Genomic DNA, 17,843 nt, shown 5'->3' with positions numbered 1-17,843 from the left:
GGTCGAGATTTAGTGAAATTACAAGTTTTTTTGGCATGAAAGACCTTAAGTGACATGCCCGTGTTCACTGCAAGAACATGGCAGGGAACAACTCAATGAGTCTGGGGTCCTGCTCAGTTTGGGCTGACTTGAGGTTCCAGTAGCTCTCCCCATGTGGTACCCCATTAGTACAAATGCCAACCCATGAACAAGGCAGATATAACTAGTATTATAATGAAAATGATTTGGGCCTAGCAGACCTCTTGAACAGGGTAATAAGGACCCTCAGGGGTTGTGGGCTGCACTTTGAGGACCACTGCTCTCCAGGTAAATGTTTCATCCAGATTATTCGGTGTCCCCATAGTTATGCTTTCCTGCTGCCATTGCCCCAGCCTGTGGGCAGCCCAGAGAGAGTGTTTGCAAGCATGCACCGCTTCAGGGAGTGGGGGGAAAACCACATGCAGAAAACGTTGTCCTTAGCACTTTGATAATTTATTGAGGTTCTGATAATTTTTTTTAAAGACATGAGTACTTTGTGAGATTTGCAGGAAGAGACAGGGAGGATGCATGTTCTTGTGAAATTCATTACAGTAACTCCGTTACAAAGTCAAAAACTGAGAAGCTACAGTTTTCATAACTACAGCTGTAGGAGGGAATTCTGCCTTAGAAGTCCTCAGTGTTTTGGGGGTAATGGGAATTTCTCTAGCTTGATTGTGTTGGTGGTTACATGACTGTATGCATGTCAAAATTCATAGACTTGTGTATCTAAGAGGAGGAATTTCAATATATGTAAATTTGACTACTGTATTTGATGGCTGCTTCCTGTTTTCCCTCAAAAAAGGTCTATGTTTTTGTATCACTGTTTCTTAAACAATGGAAGAAACAGGTTCAAGAGAAGACTGACTTGTTGAAGCAGATTTTGACACCAAGAAATATAGTTTGTGTTAGTAGTAAAATGCCTTCTAGAATTTTACTTTGTTCTTTAATATACTTAAATTAATTTTAACTTCTTTCTAACCTCCTGTTTTCTCTGACCCTCAGAGTTGCAAGGATATAATGTCCCCAGTGATGCTTTGACTGTCTGTGGAGGCATAGTGTAATATGAATTTGGCTGATTGCTGTCACAATAATTTTACAGAAAGTCCCATTGTGTTTTATTGTAACTGAATAAATTATATGCATAGTGCAATACACTTCTGCTTATATGGATTCTTCTTTGAACTGAGAACATTTTTTTAATTATATGGAATTTTGAAATGTTTCTTGTCAAACTTGATGTAGCCTGAGATAGGTGGTAACATTGACTGTTTTCTCCTAAGTAAGGACTTTTCCAAATAATTTCATCGAAATGGGTTGACACTGAATCTGAGGAGGATGAAAGCGTGTACTCGCCCTAAGTGCAGGTAACAGAAAGGATGCCTCCCGCTTCTGGGGAGCGTTGGGTTACTTTGACCCCACACTGAGTTGCGGTTAACTGGGCTTTCTTTTAACAGGGTGTCTGTAACTCCCATTTGGTGTTAGAAGAGCCGTCTTCAATTGTGCAGTTGGACTATAGCCAGAAAGTGCTGCTTGTCTCTACTCTGCAAAGAAGTCTGCTTTTTTACACCGAGGAAAAGTCTGTCAAGCAAATTGGAACTCAGCCAAGGAAAAGGTAAGCTCCAAATGTTGCAGCTTGGTGTTTCTAGAGGATCTGTAAGTACCTCCAGGTTCCTGTTTGCCACATGCCAGCCACAGCGGCTTGTAGCCTGGGCTGCAGGTGAGTCCACCACCTGCCTGGGATGCCTTGTCCTTGCATCAAACAGGAGGAACATGCAGGCTTGGCAGCTGAGCCTTGAGTGCCAGGGTCTGGAGCTGCCCCCAAGGCAGTGGGCTCCATGCCCACTTCTTGTGCCTCTGCCCTCTGTGCAGGCTTGGTGCAACTGGTAGACTAGGCCCACTGTCATGGAAGCATAATAAACTCAGCCAAAAAGTTGCATTACCTGCTGTGGAGCAATGCGCAGGGTGCTGTGGAGTTTGAGCAGGCTTTCTACTGGCTGGGGGACAAGGAAGACTTCCTGGAGGAGTGGGCAGAGGCAGGAATGGGACCAGTGAGCGGAGGGATCTGAAGGGGTCAGGAGTTCAGGCTGAGACCTTGTCCCTCCTTGGACTGCTATGTGGAAGGACAGTGATGAATGGGGCTAGGTTAGGGCCACCTGCCTTCCAACCCTGGGAAGCAGGCAACAGGAACACACGGGTGATCTACAGGCCATAGCCTGCTCGGCATGGCCGCTGGCATGGGGTGGGGCCAGGAGGAGGGGGCAGGAAGCCAGGCTGGGGACGGGAGGAGACGGTGGGCATCAGTGCCACCAAAGATCATAGGTCTGGAGGAGTGGGGACCCCAGTGACAGGGCACTGTTGCCTATGGAGAACTGGGACAAGTAGGCAGCTGGGCTTGAAGGCGGGGAGGGCCCCGGGAGGGCCCTGGCCCCTTGGCAATGAGCTGCGATTGGCCGGCACTGCTGAGGGCCCGCTGAGGCTGGTGGTGCCTGGGGCTGGGCGAGGCCAGGCACGGAGAGGGCCACTGAGGTCGGATGGGTGAAGCCAGCCTCGGCCTCTCCGCCTCCATTGTTCTGTGTCCAGGCTTTGCAGCGACACAGTGCCTGTTTATTCTCTTCACTGTGGGGCAGCCCTTGGGTGTTGAAAGTCACTGTCATGCCTCCCCTTCGGCTTCTGTTTTCTGTGCTGAATACCCCCTAAATTCCATAAAAAATTTGGCCTTTGGCAAGCAGTAATCTCCCTCTTGGTCCCTGGAAAACTCAGTGGAATTTTTAGGTTGGGCTTAGTGGTTCTGCGGATCTTGGTTCACTTTCCCTCTACCCATGTCCTGCTCCTCTGCCCAACATCTGTCCTGGTCCATCTGTCAGTGTCATGCTGCACTGTGCCTTTTTGGAAGAAGGTGGAGAATAGAGAGTTAAAAACCAGTTACCTTTGCATGGATCATGTATCCAACAGTCTTTCTTCTAAAACTTGGCCTTCCAACCTCTTGTGTGGAAATCTGAGCAGCATTCTGTGAACCTCTCCTGGAGCATTTGTGTAAAGTCAAGTGTTTTCGGCAGCATTGATTAAGTGTGTCCGCCAAGCACTGTTCCAGGATGCAGAATCAAATAGTGTGCCCACTTTCTCTGAGGGAGGTAGTTTTATTGAGCCCTAAAGAAGTGGGGGATAACACAGCCTGAATGAGATTATTTTTAACCTCTGTGTCTTAAGGGCTTGTCTTTCTGTTGTGTGTCATACTTGGGGAAGGGCGGCAGCCATGTCTGCCCCCTGGAGATGGTGCTTCATTCAGCAAGTGTTTGGTGAGTGTTGGCTGGCTGGGCAGCAGGGCCATGAGCAAGAGGACAGACATCTGTCCTCAAGCATGAGATGTGTATAGGCTGCAAGAGCTGCTGAACCTGCAGTGTAAGGCCTGCCATGGCGGTGGGCTGCTTCTCTTAGATAGAGCAGCCAGGCAGGCCTCCATGGGCAAGTGATGTCTGAGCTGAAGCTGAAGTGTGGGAAGAGCTGGTGGAAGAGCATTCTAGGCTCAGGGAGCATCACACGGCAAGGCCCCAGATTGGTCCAGGGCTCGGCACGTTCAAGGAGCCAGAACGGGCTGGGCTGGCTGTGAAGGGGTTGGGTGCATTGGTGTAAAACGAAGTTGGAAAGGAAGGCCTGAGCCAGCGCTGGCATGGGGTTCTGTCTCCCCCTCTTCTGGGCCTGATGGAATACCACCAGAGGGCTTAGGTGGAGAATAACAATCTGAGTTTCAGAGCTCACCTGCTTCTATGTGGGGCTGACTTGGAGCTGAGCAGAAGGGGCTGAGAAGGGTCTTTGGGTTTGGGGCCTGGTGGCCGGCATCCCTCCCTCGTCGAGAGCAGGCCCCAGGGTAGAGGGGGCTGAAGGAGAAGGGGTGGACAGGGCATGTCGATGACTTTTTGGAGGACTTCTTTGTGCAAGGGAGCACAGAACCTGGGGCACTGCCTAGAGGTGGAGGTATGGTCTGGTGAGTTTTTAAAAGATGGGCTGGTGGCAGCATACGGGAGATGGGGTGGCTCCACAGAGAAAACGGTGGTGCAGGTCGTTGATCCCTGGAGCCCTCTGGTGGGTGCCAGACAGGTTAGCTGGAATAGGGTCAGGGGTGTTCTCTCAGCTGAGGAAGCAGAGCCCAGGTACAGGTGCAGGCAAGTGGGGCATCTTGGCCATATAAGGTGAGGTCCTCTTCCCATCAAGTCTGTGAACTGCCTCAGATTGAACAAAACAATTTATATGTTCCCGCAGCAAATCTCAAAGACCCCAGGCATCCCCAAGCGTGCACTACAGTCTTGTGCTCCTCCGTGTTTCCATTGCGCTGTTCTGTGCCAGAGCTCTCTGCACACCTCTTGCTGTGTCCCCTGCGGCCCACTTGTCAGGGCTAACCCATGTCTGCAGCATCTCCATGTTGCAGTCCGAGCCAGGTGTGGGCGAAGCATCAAGTTCGGGACAGGGCCACCGTGGTGCCTGTGGGATGACCTTAGGGCATTTGACTGTTGAGATTATTTTCAGGGCTTTGGCTCATTCCTCACCCATCTTTCTCGGTTCTGGGCTCTGTCTGGGCTCAGCATTTCTGGTCTATGGCACCATAATTATGTATTAAGTTAGAAAACACTATCTTATGGTTAGAATTTGTTAGCCAGAAAACACCCCTTTCCTATGAATGTGGCTCATAAAGGGAATTAAAGTACTTTAAGTCATCAGTGGTTTTTTTGGAAATCATGTCCACCAGAAGTAAGAACGAGGTTAATTTATTTATGATTTTAGAACCCTGCAGTGCTCAGACCTTAAAAGTTGGAGTTTTAGCATCTGATTGAGACTGACATGAGCAAATGCTGCAGAATCACACTGCAGGTGGGTGGTGGCCAAGAGGGGTTTAGGACAATTTGCACCTGGCCTTCGCTAGTTATCCCCTTCCCAGCCTGCTCGCCATGTGTTAGAGCAGCTCCTTAGAGCTAGCTGCTTGCCGGGACCCTGCTCAGCGTGTTCTTTTCCCCAGAATGCCTCTTCCCCTTTTCTCAACATGGCAATAGTCCACCCAGGATCCCAGGTGTGGCCTTTTTATGCCACAGTCACAGGTGTCCCCTTGGTACTCCTCGAGCGGCTCTTTAAGCCTCAGGTGTGGCGCCTCCAGGTGGTGTGGGAGCTGTTCATGCCCACACCTGCTGCAGCGTGTTCTAAGGCAGGGCTGGGGTCTCATCTTATTTACTTTTTCTGTCACCCACAGCACTAGGGTGTCACATAGTGCAGGGACTCCCAGATGTTTGTTCAGATGAACACTTAGTTACCTAAGGTGAACAAATCAAAATGGAAGGGACAGGACATCTGTAAGAGGGCCTGTATATAGAAGAAAACATTTACAAATTGAATCACCAAATAGAAATTGATTCCACAGGAGGGTAGGAAGAAGAGGTTATGGGCTGCCCTGCTAGAACTCCTCGGGGTCCCTCCGTTTGGAGAACCTTTCCAGAACACATCCCCCACAGGCAGTGATCAAACACGGTGCTGATTATAGAGTTGTCCATGAATGATCTACAGAGTTAAAACATTCTCGGTTAGTCTAAGGACCTTTTTTCAAAGCTGCATTTGGTATTTGATGTCCTCCTTGGACCCCCTGCAAAGGGACCTAGTGAGATACTGAAGTGCAGGGAACAGCCACACTAGTTTATCTGTGTGACTGTGGGATGGGCTGTGGGGACAGCCTCCCAGGCTGCTGTGTGCAGTGAGGTGGAAGAGGGGCACAGCCCATGTGACAAACAGGCAACAATGACACAGGGTGAGGTGGGAGGCTGGGGATTAGGGGCAGCCCCCAGCTGCAGCCTCCGCGTGGCAGGCAGTGTTGTGGGGACTTAGAGTGTCACAAGTGTTGCTCTTTGTGCCTCCGCAGATGATGTCATTTAATTCTCCCTTCAGCCTCTGAGATGGGAATTGTCATCCCTGGCTTACAGATTAGGACATTGAGATCCAGAAAGATTACACATCACGTAGCTCTTAAATATCAGGGCGAAAATGACCCGAGCTGTCCATCTAAAGCTAGTACTCTTTCTACTGTTCAAAATCAGAGAAATATTTTGGAGGGAAAATCAGCAGGACTTAAAGTTGTACTGAAACTCCTAAATCAACTCTGTGGAAGTCTGAGACTTGGCAAAGGTGTGGCACAATGAGAACTCAGACGCTGACAGGAGTATAGGTTGGTATGATCACACTGAAAAAGTTTGAAACTGTCTTCTCAACTTGAAGCAGCTCTTCTCCACATCCCGACTGTCACTCCACAACTCAACAGTTCCACTTCCGAAACGCCCTTGACAAACTACTGCTGTGTGCTGGCAGGTCATGTGCAAAAGCTCTGACAGCACTGCTATTCCAAGTCAAAAAGTAGAAAAAATTCAAATACCCACTGACAAGAGAGTGAATGAACATACCGTGGGACACTGTACAGCAGGGAAAATGGATGAGCCACAGCTTTTTTATCAGCAAGGATGAATCTTAGAAATGTAACACTAAGTTAAAAGCAAGTTGCAAAAGTATGCAAATAGCATCGTTTTTTAATACAAATGAAAGACAATGCTGAATTGTGTAATGCTCAGGAATACATAGAAATGTGGTTAAATTATCAATAAAAGCAAGGAAATAATAAACACAAATTTCAGTGTAGAAGCATAGGTTCTGTTGTTTCTGTTAGCTATTTCATAATTTTAAAAACAGAAAAAAATACCAAGCCTGGGGACCAGAAGGGAGATTGGGCACTCTGATGGGGTTAGAGAAATTCAGAAAGGGCTGCCTCAGTTCTTCACACAAAGCTCATTCATTGGGATGTTGGAGCAAGCACAGCAACCAGACAATAGAAGGAACAGAATTTCAAAGCACAGAGAGGATGTCGGACCCAGATTTGCACCTTCTGCCTCAGTTTCCTCTTTTCTAAAATGGAAGTTGTCACATCTGTCCTGCAGGGTTGTCGTGACCAATGAGAGAGTGGAGATGAAGCCCCGAGTGCAGTGTGAACCAGGATGTGTGCCAGCAGGTACACCCCCTGGGTATAAAGTGGGGAGCGTAAGACCAAGACCTTATTTTGTGGACACAGAGGTGACAGTGTGGTTCAATTAACAGCAATAACAAGTGTAGAAAGGGGTTTAAAAAGAAATCAATCTTGCTGAGGCTTAGCCAAGAAATTCTTGTTAGGGTTAGTATCAGGGGTTGACAGCTACCACCTTAAATCAGCCCCTGTCTGTTCTCCCTCTTTTTTCCTTGTAATTTCAGCACTGGGAAATTTGGTGCTTGTTTTATACCAGGACTTTGTAAGCAAAGTGATCTAACCTTGTATGCAGCACGGCCTGGGCTCCGGCTGTGGAAGGCTGACATCCATGGATCTGTTCAAGCCACGTTCATCTTAAAGGATGTCTTTGTGGGAGGAATCAAGCCTTTTGAATTGTACCCGCGTCTGGAATCCTCCGACCAGGAAGGTGGCAGCTTACCCGAGAAACAGCTGGGGCTTGTTTCATGTTTCTTTCAAGAAGGCTGGGTGTTGAGTTGGAATGAATATAGTATTTACCTTCTCGACACCATCAACCAGGTAAGTGAAGTGATTGCACCACATCTTCGGTGTCTAGAGAGTATGTGTGGACTATCACTTGGAATGATAGAAGGACAGTGTTGATTCTAATGCTTTCCTTTTCCTTTGGGCCAGTCCAGAAAATCAAATGAAGATTTGGTCAGTTTTGTAGATTGGAAAAAACATTTGATTTTGATAAAGCCACTTTCTTCCTGAAGGCCGCAGCCTGATTGTGCCTCTGACCATGAGTCTCATCACCTGGAATGTGGGGGTGGGGGGTGGTGAGTCCTGTCAGAGGGGTCACCAGGCTGCCGTTAAGCCTTGGGTCTCTTTTCTTTTTTTTTTTTTTTTTTGAGAGGGCATCTCTCATATTTATTGATCATATGGTTGTTAACAACAATAAAATTCTGTATAGGGGACTCAATGCACAATCATTAATCAACCCCAAGCCTAATTCTCAACAGTCTCCAATCTTCTGAAGCATAACGAACAAGTTTTTATATGGTGAACAAGTTCTTACATGGTGAATAAGTTCTTACATGGTGAACAGTACAAGGGCAGAATGACTTTTATTTTTAAGTGAGGAGGGGATTATAGTGAAATATATTAAGAAATCAATATTCCTAACACATTTAAAAGAGACTGTTTACCACAGGATCTTAAAGCCTTTCATATACTTCCAAAGAAATTGACTTGAACAACTCAGAAGAAAAGATTTTAAGAAAGACAAAGGTTTTTATTTTATAAACAAATTCAAAGAGCAAAGAGGGCACTCAGTCCCTCTCCTGGGTGAGTAGATGAAGTCTTTTATTACCTGCCCTACATAAACCTCACTGCAAGGAAACAGTTCCACCCAAAGCTCCTTCCATATCCTCCTGGCTCATAGTTTGGACCATTTGACTTGACCCATAGCTAACCGACCAGGGTCACTGGATACCTGACCCAGGCCACCAGTCCATAGACTGGCCAGCAGCCCGTAACACGGCCAGGTAAAACATGATACGCTGGGTCAGCCAGATAATCACTCTTGGAAGTCGCCACTTGGGCTGGCTAGTAGAGGTAGTCCAATCTGAAAGGCAGCCCCAATGTGGAGTCAGGCACGTGATGAAGTAAGCTAATCAGGGAGACAAGCCTGGAGTGGAAGCCTGGGGTGGAATGGGAACAGAGGAGCCGCGCACAGCCTTGCAGACAGCTCTTAGAAATGCAAGTGAAGGCAAGGCCACTGGGGGCTACTGCTGGGTGGCAAAGAGCCAATTACCATCCTTAGTTCTTCGTGGAGGTAAAGAGCTACAGATTAGGGAGAATGATGGAAACATAGTATAACTGTGTTTCAGGGCGACATTTGCTGAACAGAGGGAAATAAGTCAATTTTGCCACCTCCCTTCCAGGGAGCCCAAAACAAACCCGCAGCCAATTTGTAACAATAGTAAGACTTAATTGCCATCACATCTTCATTCTGTCCAACCTCACCCTATACCCTCACCTCACACCCTGCCCCTGTCTTGACTCCGTATTTAATTTTTCCTCATCCTGATTTTTAATTTATTGTTTACCATTTTATATTATGCATCTTCTGTGTGCCTCATTGGCTCAATTGTGAAGAGACATGGTATAAATAAATACATAGATCAGATGAGAACTAACTTAAGTGGATCCATGTCTGCATGATCGTATCACCAGTTCCTCCTTGATCATCAGTGTGGGCATAGGGACAAGTGTCTAGTGCATGTCCCAGGAATCACCCAACACTGCACACTGTTAGAAATCATGATTTGGATGACAACATTGATGACACAGCACTTACATTTTCAAACAAAGATGCAAAAGAAGAGAATGGCTAATGCATTCGGAAATAGCATTTGTATCCCAAGGTTCTTGCCAGTTCGAGCTTCATCCACTGTGCTTTCAAGAACTGATCAAAGCCTGCACTGAATCAGCATCTCGGGGCTAAACGTCATTGTTACAGTTGCTAACTCTTATCAAAAGTCATTATAGCAGTAGTGAATTTCTTTTAGAGAAAATTCCAATTTGATCCAAAAACTGTTGTCAGGATATCCCTCTACTATGTATCATAGGAGAAATTTCTTTCAAAATTTAGTGCCAACAAAAATTTAGTCTTCCCTAAAAAAAAGAAATCTATGGTCTTTCCTTTTTCCTGATCAAGAGAGCTATGATTCTTGTTTCCTTTTTCATCTTAACCAGTAGAACACTTCAAATCTGGCATCAGGTTCCCCTGGAGCAACAGGAACGAACATTTGATTTCTAATTTTTTCCTCCACTCTGTTTTTTTTTTTTTTTTTTTGAGAGGGCATCTCTCACATTTCTCCCTTTATTATTATTATTTTTTTTAAATAAAATGCTGAAGTGGTAGGTAGATGCAAGATAAAGGTAGAAAACATAGTTTAGTGTTGTAAGAGAGCAAATGTAGATGATCATGTGTGTGCCTGTAGACTATGTGTTAATCTGAGCTAGACAAGGGCATTAAAACATCCACAGATGCAGAAGATTTCTCTCAAAACAGGGGGGGTGAGGTTCTAAGCCTCACCTCTGTTGATCCCCAATTTCTCACCTGATGGCCCCCCTGCAACTGTGCCTGTCTTAGGTTGTTCCTCCCTTGAGGAATCTTACCCGTCTCTGGCTCCTGGGTCTCTTTTCTTAAGGAACATCTTGAAAGACATTTTTGTATTCTTCCCCAATTACAGAGAATTTAACTTTTCTTCTTTCTCTGTGTACTCTTTGAACTCACTGCGCACTTACTAATCAGTGGGTCAGGACACTTGGTGATTGTAATCAGTTCTTTCTTCTGAGCGCTTAGTCCAGGAGCAGACAGTGTGGCTGCCATCAGAGTCAAACTAGCAACGGGATTGGCAGCTTTCAAACTAATGTGTTTCTAGCTGTTTATTAGGAGTATTTAAAGATTAACAAAGAACTCAGATCCTTTTTCTTTCCACAATGAAATGGTCTCTTTCTTTCACTGTTGGCTGAAAAGCAGGAATTTTCTTTTTTGAACCAGTGTGGGCTCAGGATGTCCCATGTTTTGTTTGCTATCTGCTTTTAGGTGGTATAGGGCAGCCCTCTCTCCTCCCTAACCCCCCGCTGCATTCAGGGCCATGAGTCGCACTGCGGGAGCGCACACAGCGGGGGCTGGGCTGTCGGCTCATTGCTGCAGCCCAGGGGTGATGTGTGTCATGTCCCGAGCTGTATGGAGCTGTAAGGAGTCTCGGCTGTTACCATGGAGGGCGAGCTCCTGAGGAGTGCTTCCCAGAACTCTCCTGGGAAGCAAGGGGCAGGAAACTACGCTGACAGTGGGCACGGCAGGCAGGGCCTGCCCAGAAGGAGGGACCTCCCACATCACAGAGGGGGAGCAAGGTGGGACATGGTCCCGTCAGTGGCCAAGAAATGAGGAGGGTGGCTGGCCCAGAAGTGGGATTCGCTGGCAAGTATGCAACTCCAGGTCACGTATCTGTCAGCTGTTGCATTACTCTAAGAAATTTCAGCAAGTTGTCTTAACAGTGTAGTACCACTTGACTTACTGGGACTCCTACACATGCTTATATGCTCTGAACTGGTCCCATTGCCTGGTTTTGTGATTTTTTTTTTTTTTTGACAGGCCACCATTGCTGGTTTGGAAGGCTCAGGTGACATTGTGTCGGTTTCCTGCACAGAAAATGAAATATTTTTCTTAAAGGGCGACAGGAACATTATAAGAATATCGAGCAGACCTGAAGGACTAGCATCAATAGGTTTGTATTTGTTATAAAATGTATGGTGTGTATGTGATTGCAGTTTAGAACACAGAAAACTTACCATTATTTTTCTGGCTGACGATTGTAGCTTTATCTAAACTAGGAGGTATGGAGGGTTTCCTCTGATTTTGATTGGCTGTTCACAGTTCTTTCCATGAAACTGACCTATTCTGAAGCTCTGTCAGGCCAGCTTGCATCTGGCAGGGTCGCTTCTGCGGGTCTGGAATGTGGGGCGTCTAGAAGAGGAGGGCGGAGGACTCCGCTCACTCTGAGGCTCTGGGACAGCATGTGGGTGTCCTGCCTCAAAGGTCACGAATCTGTGTAAGATGCTGGAACAGTCACATATGCCATCCGGCACACCCTATAGCCCTACCAGCTCTTCCTCGTGGTGCTGGTGATCGTTTGTGCTTTTGACTTTGTAATTCATGCAAGCTCACAGTCTCATGAGCAAAGAATCTTAATACGCATTCTCGCACACACATCCGACGCCCTTTGGGGACCATCAGAGAGCTTTTTCCTGATGGTGACGACAGCAGCCTGGCCACTCTGCCCCCTGCCCCGATTACTCTCTGCTCACTATGTCCAGAGACTGTGGGAGCACTTTGCATTCATGATCTTAAAGAACCCCCAGAACAACCCTACATGGAAGGCACTGATTGTACAGAGGAGGGGCACCCAGCCGGCCCAGGGCCCCCTCACTTGTGGCTTCCAAAGCTCACAGAGCAGCCTCACGGGGGTCCTGACCCGTTGACAGACCTGCAGGAGATTCCCCGGGCTGGGAGTGGCGTCTCTGCTGCCTCCCTGCTCTCTGCGCTCCTGTGGCCCCATTTGCGGAGGGCCTGCACGTGCCTCCACCCCACTGCTGCCAGCTCCCCGTCTCAGCTCCTGCTGCTGCCCACTCAGCCCAGGGCACCAGCCACGTCCATGCTCTGGACTTGTGCTGCCTGGAGCATGGCTTCCTTTCCCTTTGCTCTCCTCCCAACTCCGTATTCAGTACCCAGTTCGGGTGTTACTGCTGCTGGGACACTTCTCAGTGCCTGGCGACGGCAGCCTCTCCCTCCCTTCACTGAGTCCGGTGGAGGGTGGGGGGCTTTCCTCCTTCAGCTGTGGGACTTCAGTCCTTCACTTACTGCTTCTCTCCCCCTGAGGAAGTGATAGGTTTTTGCTTGCCAGGATCTCGTGGCTCACCTTTGTGCCTCAGCACAGCACGTGGCACAGAGAAGAGACTCCGTAACTATTTGATAGCAAGTGGTGTCCTCGCTTTACAGGTCATAAAAACGAGGTTTGGGGCAGTGCATGATGAGCCCCCAGTTGAGCAGTGAGTCCTGATTTCCGCTGCCTTGCTAAGCTAGTCAGAAGGGTGGCCCCTTTGCTGTCACTGGGCAGCCCTGCTGGTTCCTGGGGGTTTTGGCCACAGGGGCATCTCCAGTGTGATTTCTACCCTCGGCAGTTTCAGCTGAGGGATGAGTGACTGCAGGAGATGGGGTGAGATCCTGGACAGGACCTGGCACCCACTGCTAACCCCGAGGTCCTCCAAGGGCTGGACGGCAGCCAGGATGCAGAGCTCTAGCCTCTGGACACTGGAGGCTGCTCCACACCCATGGCCTGCTGGAGGCATCACTAACTTTTTGTCTTTTTGGAATGTTAGGTTACAAAGGTAGCCGGTAGGAAAATATCAAAAACAGTCCCTTATGAGCCATTTAACACCCGGAAAGATGAACCTGTAATGAGAGCTGTCTTGGCTCTAAACTTACAATCTCTTAAGAGATGGGGTAAGGGAGTGAATTGCCTTTTAAGTCACAGAGGGCAAGTTGCAGTGAATATCATTCCAAAATTATAATTCTTACAGCTGTTACTTGAGTTTATATGCTGGAGCCACCCAGGGTGAGCTCCAGGCCCCGCTGTCCAGTAGGCGACGCTGCCCGCATGTGGCTGCTGAGCACTTGAAATGTGGTAGTGCAACTGAGGAATCTAAACCTCAGTTCATTTTGATTAGTTTAAATTTGAATAACTTCCTGTAGCAGTGGCTGTTGGGTGGCTCTAGGCCACTATCTGCCATTAGCCTGTGACCTTGGACAAGTCCCTGCCCTGCCCGCGCTTCACTCCCAGCAGAGGCCTGCCCTTCCTGTCCACAGGGTGCCCTCCAGAGCCTGCAGTCTGCTTCTGATGATGCCAGTACAGGACAGGAATTCTATCTGTCTGGTTGATGGCCATGTCCCAGCATGGGGAACGGTGTGTGGCATGGTTCACACTCACTAACAAGAGGATGGCTGAGTGGACCAAAGTGGGCCAGGCCTGTGTTGAGGGTGCTGTGGCAGGAGCCATTCTGGCCCTGGTGGCCTTTTGGCATCATAGGGAGAGAAGGACGGGTCCTTAGAGATGGGAAGCTCGCCGGCTGTAGTCATGGGGACGAAGCATGGGGCCTCATTCTGCTGTCCACTTGCATCAGACACAGCTTCATCAATGTACTTGGCTGTCTTGAGTTTGTTCTGGTGGAAAATTACCTTTCCTTTCTTGAATTTCCGGAAATTTAATTACAGGTACACATACATATTTCAAATGCCCATTGAGTAGTAGTAAAGTGTATTTAAGGCATGGTATAAGTATGAGGTATCACTAAGTCCTTTTCATAGACAGGTATCTCCTTTACAAATTGAGTCAAAGTGAGAAATGCTATATACTAGCGCTATTTCCTTACTACTGAGTTATGACACAGCTGTAGGGAATTATTTTACTGATTTTGATATGTGGATTTCCTAGAGAGCAAAAACCATTAGTTGGAATCTCTTGTGCAATTTTTTTAGTTTTGCTCGGTTCTCTGAAGTTAGCAGGCTGGTGTCGGGGCCAGCAAACCTGAGCAAGAGCCTGGCAGCTTTCTCCGGGGCAGCCGCTTATAAAGCCACGCTCTTCTTTCTCAGCACGAGACAGGCTGGAGACAACAGGGTGCGCAGAGCAGGCCCACGTGCAGCGTGTGGAGAAGCCTTCAGGGGCCACGGTTTCTGAGACGAGGCTCAGAGGCTGTTCCGTGGCCAGCGAGCCAAGGAGCAGGAGCAGCTCGCTCAACCCCACCGACAGCGGCTCCGGGCCCCAGGCAGCGCCCGGGCTGGGCAAGGGGAGCCAGCCCGCCTCGCAGCGATTCAGTGCGATTAGCTCGGAAGACTTCGACCAGGAGCTTGTGGTGATGCCTCTCAAAGTGAGAAAGAAGAGGAGGAGGAAGACAGGTGCGCCCACAGCAGCGCGCACAGCCGCCCCTTTGCTCTCTGGGGGGCCCCACCGAGCCCCGCGGGAGCGCTGTTCCTCTGAGAAGCAGAGCGGGTCCTCAGGAAATGAACGTAGTCCTCCCTCCAAGGAGTTTCACTGTGAAATAATTCATATATCCGAAAAGAATACTACACACACATGTAAAGTGTCTGTGTGCGGTTTAAATGATACTACCTGCCTAATGGGTCTGGGTTTTCTACTTTTCAATATTTAGATAAAAACGCTGGATTGTCCACTTATACCATTCATTAGAGCAGAGAGTCTATGAACCTGGACGGAAAGTCATAGAAATAGAAGATTTACACTGGTATCTGGATGGATCCTTTTATGTTTAGTGTTAGAAATGTGTTACTAGAGGGATCTAACATTCAGGTTTTTTTAAATTTATTATCCTTTGCCTATTAGTCTTCTCCAGCTGAAGATCACTACAGTATTGAAGGATAATATTAATCAGATTCCTAAGCATTTCAGTGATTTAAAAAAATTGGCCTGTGATCCATTTGTCCTTCATTTTTCTTAGTTAACATTTCTGGAGTGAAGCCCCAAAGCCCATCATGTGTACCACAGTCCCATCCATTTCGAACATCCCTCCACTGGGATAATTTGTACTTAAGAGATTTATTCTTTACTAACTAAATATCCTTCATTTAAAATGTATTTTTTCTTGAGCCAAAATTTTGTTTTTCAGTCTCTTACTATTTATGTGGAGTCATACCTCATTTTAAGCTTCCCTGTTTTATATTAGAAGGCAGAAGAAGCAGGAACACCTGCCACAGCTCCCTTGAATCAACTCCCTGCTGTGAGTTTCCTGGTGACAGTCCCCAGTCCCTGAACGCAGACCTTCTGTCCTTGACCTCAAGTTTGGGCAGCATTGTGGATCGGTGGAGCACAGAGTCTCCTGACCAGGAGAGCAACTTCAGTGGTGAGGTGAATGGGGTCCTGCAGGAAAATAATGACCCTGAGGACACCTTTAGTGTACTGGAGGTACCTGAGCCCACCCCTGACTCGCTGAATGAAGGGAAAGACAATAGAGCTGAAAGCCTGCCACTTACCTGCACAGGGGAGCCGGGGCTGCACAGCGGGGTGCTGAGCCCACCCTCACCACCGAGGGGAGACTTGGAGGGGAGCAGCGTCACAGCACGCGAAGAGGAGCGCTGTCGTGAGAGCGGTGGGCCAGAGAGCAGCCCCTTGCCCTGCCGAGACCACAGCGGCTCTGCTGAGACCTGGGAGGTGCGGGCTGCAGAACCTGATGGCCCTCAAGCCCCACTCCTGGACTCAGCCCTGGTGCCTTCCAGCCTCCGTTGGGCCCCCAGTGCTGAGCAGTGGCTGCGGAGGACCAGAGCTGATGAAGGCAGCGCTGAGGAGCCCAGCCAAGCGCAAGGCTTCCAGAGGCATGCAGGGGCCCCTGGCCGCCTCAGCTCAATTCCCTGGCGCACTGTCGAAGACAGTGCCACAGGGCAAAAGGAAATGGTCATTTCTGATTATGACTTGGAGAGTGTGGCAGGGCGAGTGACAACCCTGGCCTCTGCCTTGGCAGCCAAAACCCATGAGCCTTGGCTTGAGCAGCCTTCCCGGGAACAGGTGTTGACATCCAGTGACGAGGAGGACATCTATGCCCACGGGCTGCCCTCTTCATCCTCGGAGACGAGTGTGACAGAGCTCAGCAGTGGTCGCTCCCTGCAGGACCTGAGCCGTCCAGGCACGGAGGACCCCGGGCTGCTGAAGGCAGACCAGGTATGTGGCTTCTTTCTCAAGGGAATCTTTGGCAGACGGTTGTCCTTCTGGGAAGAAATTCTATTCCTGCAGCAAACCTGTAGGCCACATGTTTCAAAGTGTGAGTTGGGAGGTTTGGGCGCAGGGCTCTTGAATGACTCAGACCGGTGCTGAGTGGTCATCCCTGCTCAGTGACCCGCTCTGCCAGTGTGATGGCATCTCGCTGTTTACTGCAGCCTGGCGAGGCCGGACCAGCACAGGCTTAGTGTCAGTCATCTTAGAGGAGGGCTGGCCTGGCCTGGCCATTCCAGAGAACCGGTCTGCCCTGGAGGAGAAGGCTCTGTGTGGGTGCTAGGCATGGAGGCCTCTCCAGGGGACTGGCAGCAAGAAGCAGGTGTCTCCAGTCTCTTTGACCCAAAAGCAGCTCCAAGGCCCTCTGCAGGCTATGCAGAGACGGGGTGTTGGGTGACCAGTCTCCTGGGGTCCACCCAGCCCATGCAATTATGTGGTGATTATTAACTGTTCTTGGTTATTTTATACAAAAAGGTGATTTTTTTAGTACTTTTAGTGCTTACTTTCCTTAGCAAATGATTACTATTTGTTATGTTGTACTTCAAATCTACCCTTGTACTGTAACTTTCCCTACCAAGTTGCAAGGTGTGGAAGTTGCAGCTTACAGCCATGTGTGCTTTCCCCACATGTCCCACTGGAATCTCTTGGTGTCACTAGTGTGTGACCTGTGGGCAGCTGTCGCTGTATGCCAGGCACCGCATGCTAAGCACTTCCTCAGGCTTGTTGACTGACTGCTCTAAAAACAGAGCAAACATGAAACAGGCGGTGTCGTGGTGCCACTTGGGAGGGGACTGAGACGCAGACAGTGGAACAGCTTAGGCAGGTCACGGAGTGAGTGAAAGGCAAGGCCGGCCCCAGGGCCCCTTGGCCTCTGTGCTGTCCTGCCCCAAAAGTGAGACATACTGCTTACTTGTTTTGAGACAAATGCCAAAAAGTGGCTCCCACTCCGTCTAACCTGCGTTGACCCTTTCTGGAGGGCCTCTGGCTACCTGATCCTGGGTCTGGTGCTGGAGTTGCCTCAGGCATGTGACAATCAGGAGGCTCAGTCCTAGGGAGGAGCCCAACATGCGTGCATATAATTACCGGTGAGTGGGGCCCCGGTGACAGTAGTTAGCAAGGCGAGCAGGGCTGTGGGAGCCACACAGGGGTGCCTGGGGACAGCACTGCCCAGCAGATGGTCTGGGATTCTAGGCCAGAACTTTAGAAAAGCCCTTCCCTTGGTGAGAGGGAACCTGGTACTTTGAGGACCTCTCCCCTGCACTCCTGGTCCCCCCTTGGCCCCTCCAGGTAGCAGGAAAGCCAAGAAATTTTGGGTCAGGGGGGTCCAGGTGCGGGAGCGGCCGGTGACGGCGATCAGCGGCAGACTGCGAGGGCTGGGCCCCGTTCTGTCCTGTGCAGTGTGCAAATGCATTGATTTGTAGTTTTAGGAAACTGAAAGTACCAAGGCTTTATTTAGCTTTAATTTTTAGAAGAAT

General features: G+C 48.9%; 1 protein-coding gene across 13 annotated transcripts in view; it reads left to right on the top strand.

The window, feature by feature from the left end:
* Positions 1-17,843, top strand: part of TECPR2 (tectonin beta-propeller repeat containing 2) — a 105,611-nt gene that overhangs the window by 44,395 nt on the left and 43,373 nt on the right. For 11 of the 13 annotated variants that reach the window (XR_012133651.1, XM_073241809.1, XM_073241810.1 and 8 more), the window contains 5 exons: positions 1,473-1,630; positions 7,285-7,597; positions 11,187-11,319; positions 14,241-14,543; positions 15,329-16,317. Coding sequence is in view for 12 of the 13 variants with exons in the window: in XM_073241809.1 (XP_073097910.1) it covers positions 1,473-1,630; positions 7,285-7,597; positions 11,187-11,319; positions 14,241-14,543; positions 15,329-16,317 (1,896 nt within the window). In the remaining variant the exon portion in view is untranslated. The remainder of the gene's footprint in view (positions 1-1,472; positions 1,631-7,284; positions 7,598-11,186; positions 11,320-14,240; positions 14,544-15,328; positions 16,318-17,843) is intronic. The other 2 variants (XM_073241815.1, XM_073241816.1) reach the window with 2 other exon arrangements.

Source organism: Manis javanica, chromosome 8, assembly GCF_040802235.1.
Source record: "Manis javanica isolate MJ-LG chromosome 8, MJ_LKY, whole genome shotgun sequence".
Lineage (NCBI taxonomy): Eukaryota > Metazoa > Chordata > Mammalia > Pholidota > Manidae > Manis > Manis javanica.
Note: the sequence above shows the minus strand (reverse complement) of the source record. Positions and strands in the feature narration are given on the sequence as shown.